Source organism: Trichinella spiralis, assembly GCF_000181795.1.
Source record: "Trichinella spiralis strain ISS 195 chromosome Unknown Scfld6583, whole genome shotgun sequence".
Lineage (NCBI taxonomy): Eukaryota > Metazoa > Nematoda > Enoplea > Trichinellida > Trichinellidae > Trichinella > Trichinella spiralis.
Genome location: NW_003533522.1, coordinates 4,525 through 5,921, shown reverse-complemented (window position 1 = coordinate 5,921; position 1,397 = coordinate 4,525). Strand labels below are relative to the sequence as shown.

The following is a 1,397-nucleotide window of genomic DNA, read 5'->3' as shown; positions in this document are numbered from 1 at the left end:
GACACCAAACACAGGGAGAATCGCGGTCGTTGAGAAACCTGTCGTTGTAAAGCCCACAGGGTCCACGGCAGCCGCGACGATTGTACACGGATATTGGAACGTAGGTGGTCGGCTTTACCCGGTGCTTCAACAGTAGCGGATCCGACCGCTGCGCCGTCAAATTACCGCAACGTTCCAAGTTGTCCTGATCACAGCCCAAAGTCAAATCCTGAGTCAAGTCAACGCGAATGAGGTGCGTTGCTGAAATTCCTGATGAACAATTTTTGGCCACGTTCGACAAATTATCACGATTCAGCAACTGTTGCTGCTGCTGTTGCTTGTTGGTTGGATGAACCTGCAGCTGATTATGATTCGAAAATTGCTGTTGCTGTTGTTGTTGTTGTTGTTGTTGCTGCTGCTGCTGATGCTGAAACTGAAGTTGCTGGTATTGTTTAAAGTTTATCAATTTACCAGAAGACGACAATGGCGAAGCGAGCGAAGAATTCAAATTTTGAACCGAATTATTATTATTATTATGATAATGATGAATCATCGTCTTCCGATCAGCGGCCGATGTTGGTGGTGCAGCGCCAGTTGCGCCGTTCATGCCTCCGCTGTATCCATTTTCAGCAGTACCGGTGTCGTTGTGCAATGCCATCCTGTGCGTGATGAACGATTGGAAAACTTTCATCCGCTTGGCGCGGGCTTCTCGTTCACTGGTAGTCAATGACGACGACGCTGTTTCGGATTTGTTGGTCGAACTAGCGGCCCGTTTCCTGGGCCTGCCGGCGCCACGCCCGTTGGTCAGCGTACATTTCCTCTTGGGCAATGTCGCTTCGTAGTCGTCCTCTTCGTCCGCTTTGGAAGCCTTGGCATGGCGACGCGGTCGGCCGACCCCACGTCGGCGTCCCGTGCCGGCCGGCGTCGGACCCGAGGCGACGGTACTCTGATTGGTTCCGGTGGTCGACCGGGGCCGGCGCTTCTTCGGACAAGCGCTGGTCACGTACACCTCGCTGTCGTCAGCATTAAAGCTTATGACTGATCTGCTGACACCTCACTCGTGCTGCCGGAATACCGGACGATTGTCACGTGCTACTCGTTATCGTTAGCCGCAGCTTGAATAGCTCATCTCTATTGATCTATTATATGACATAGACAATGAATTATTAATACCTGGAAGACTTTATGCACATCTCACCAGTATTGAAAACATTTTTTTTCGATTTATTCGAAATGGACCAATAATGAAGAAAATCTACTTGCCCGATCTATCAAATATTGCACAAACCTGGCAGTTCAACGAATACCTCTTTAAATTTCGAAAACATTTTTCTACAAATCACCCCGTCGATCGTTTCACGGATTTTCAATGGCCGCTTCCCTGTGATAAGATAGGAACATGTACTTCAAAGCCATTT

General features: G+C 49.0%; 1 protein-coding gene across 1 annotated transcript; it reads right to left on the bottom strand.

Moving 5' to 3' along the window:
- Positions 1–10: 10 nt before the first annotated feature.
- On the bottom strand, positions 11–1,307 carry Tsp_12880a (putative AT hook motif protein; the record flags this gene model as incomplete). The annotated part of the gene is made up of 2 exons (XM_003366089.1): positions 1,268–1,307; positions 11–1,017 (listed from the first exon to the last, which is right to left on the bottom strand). Coding segments are annotated over exons 1-2 (1,047 nt in total), but the record flags the coding sequence as incomplete, so codon positions are not given.
- Positions 1,308–1,397: the final 90 nt, after the last annotated feature.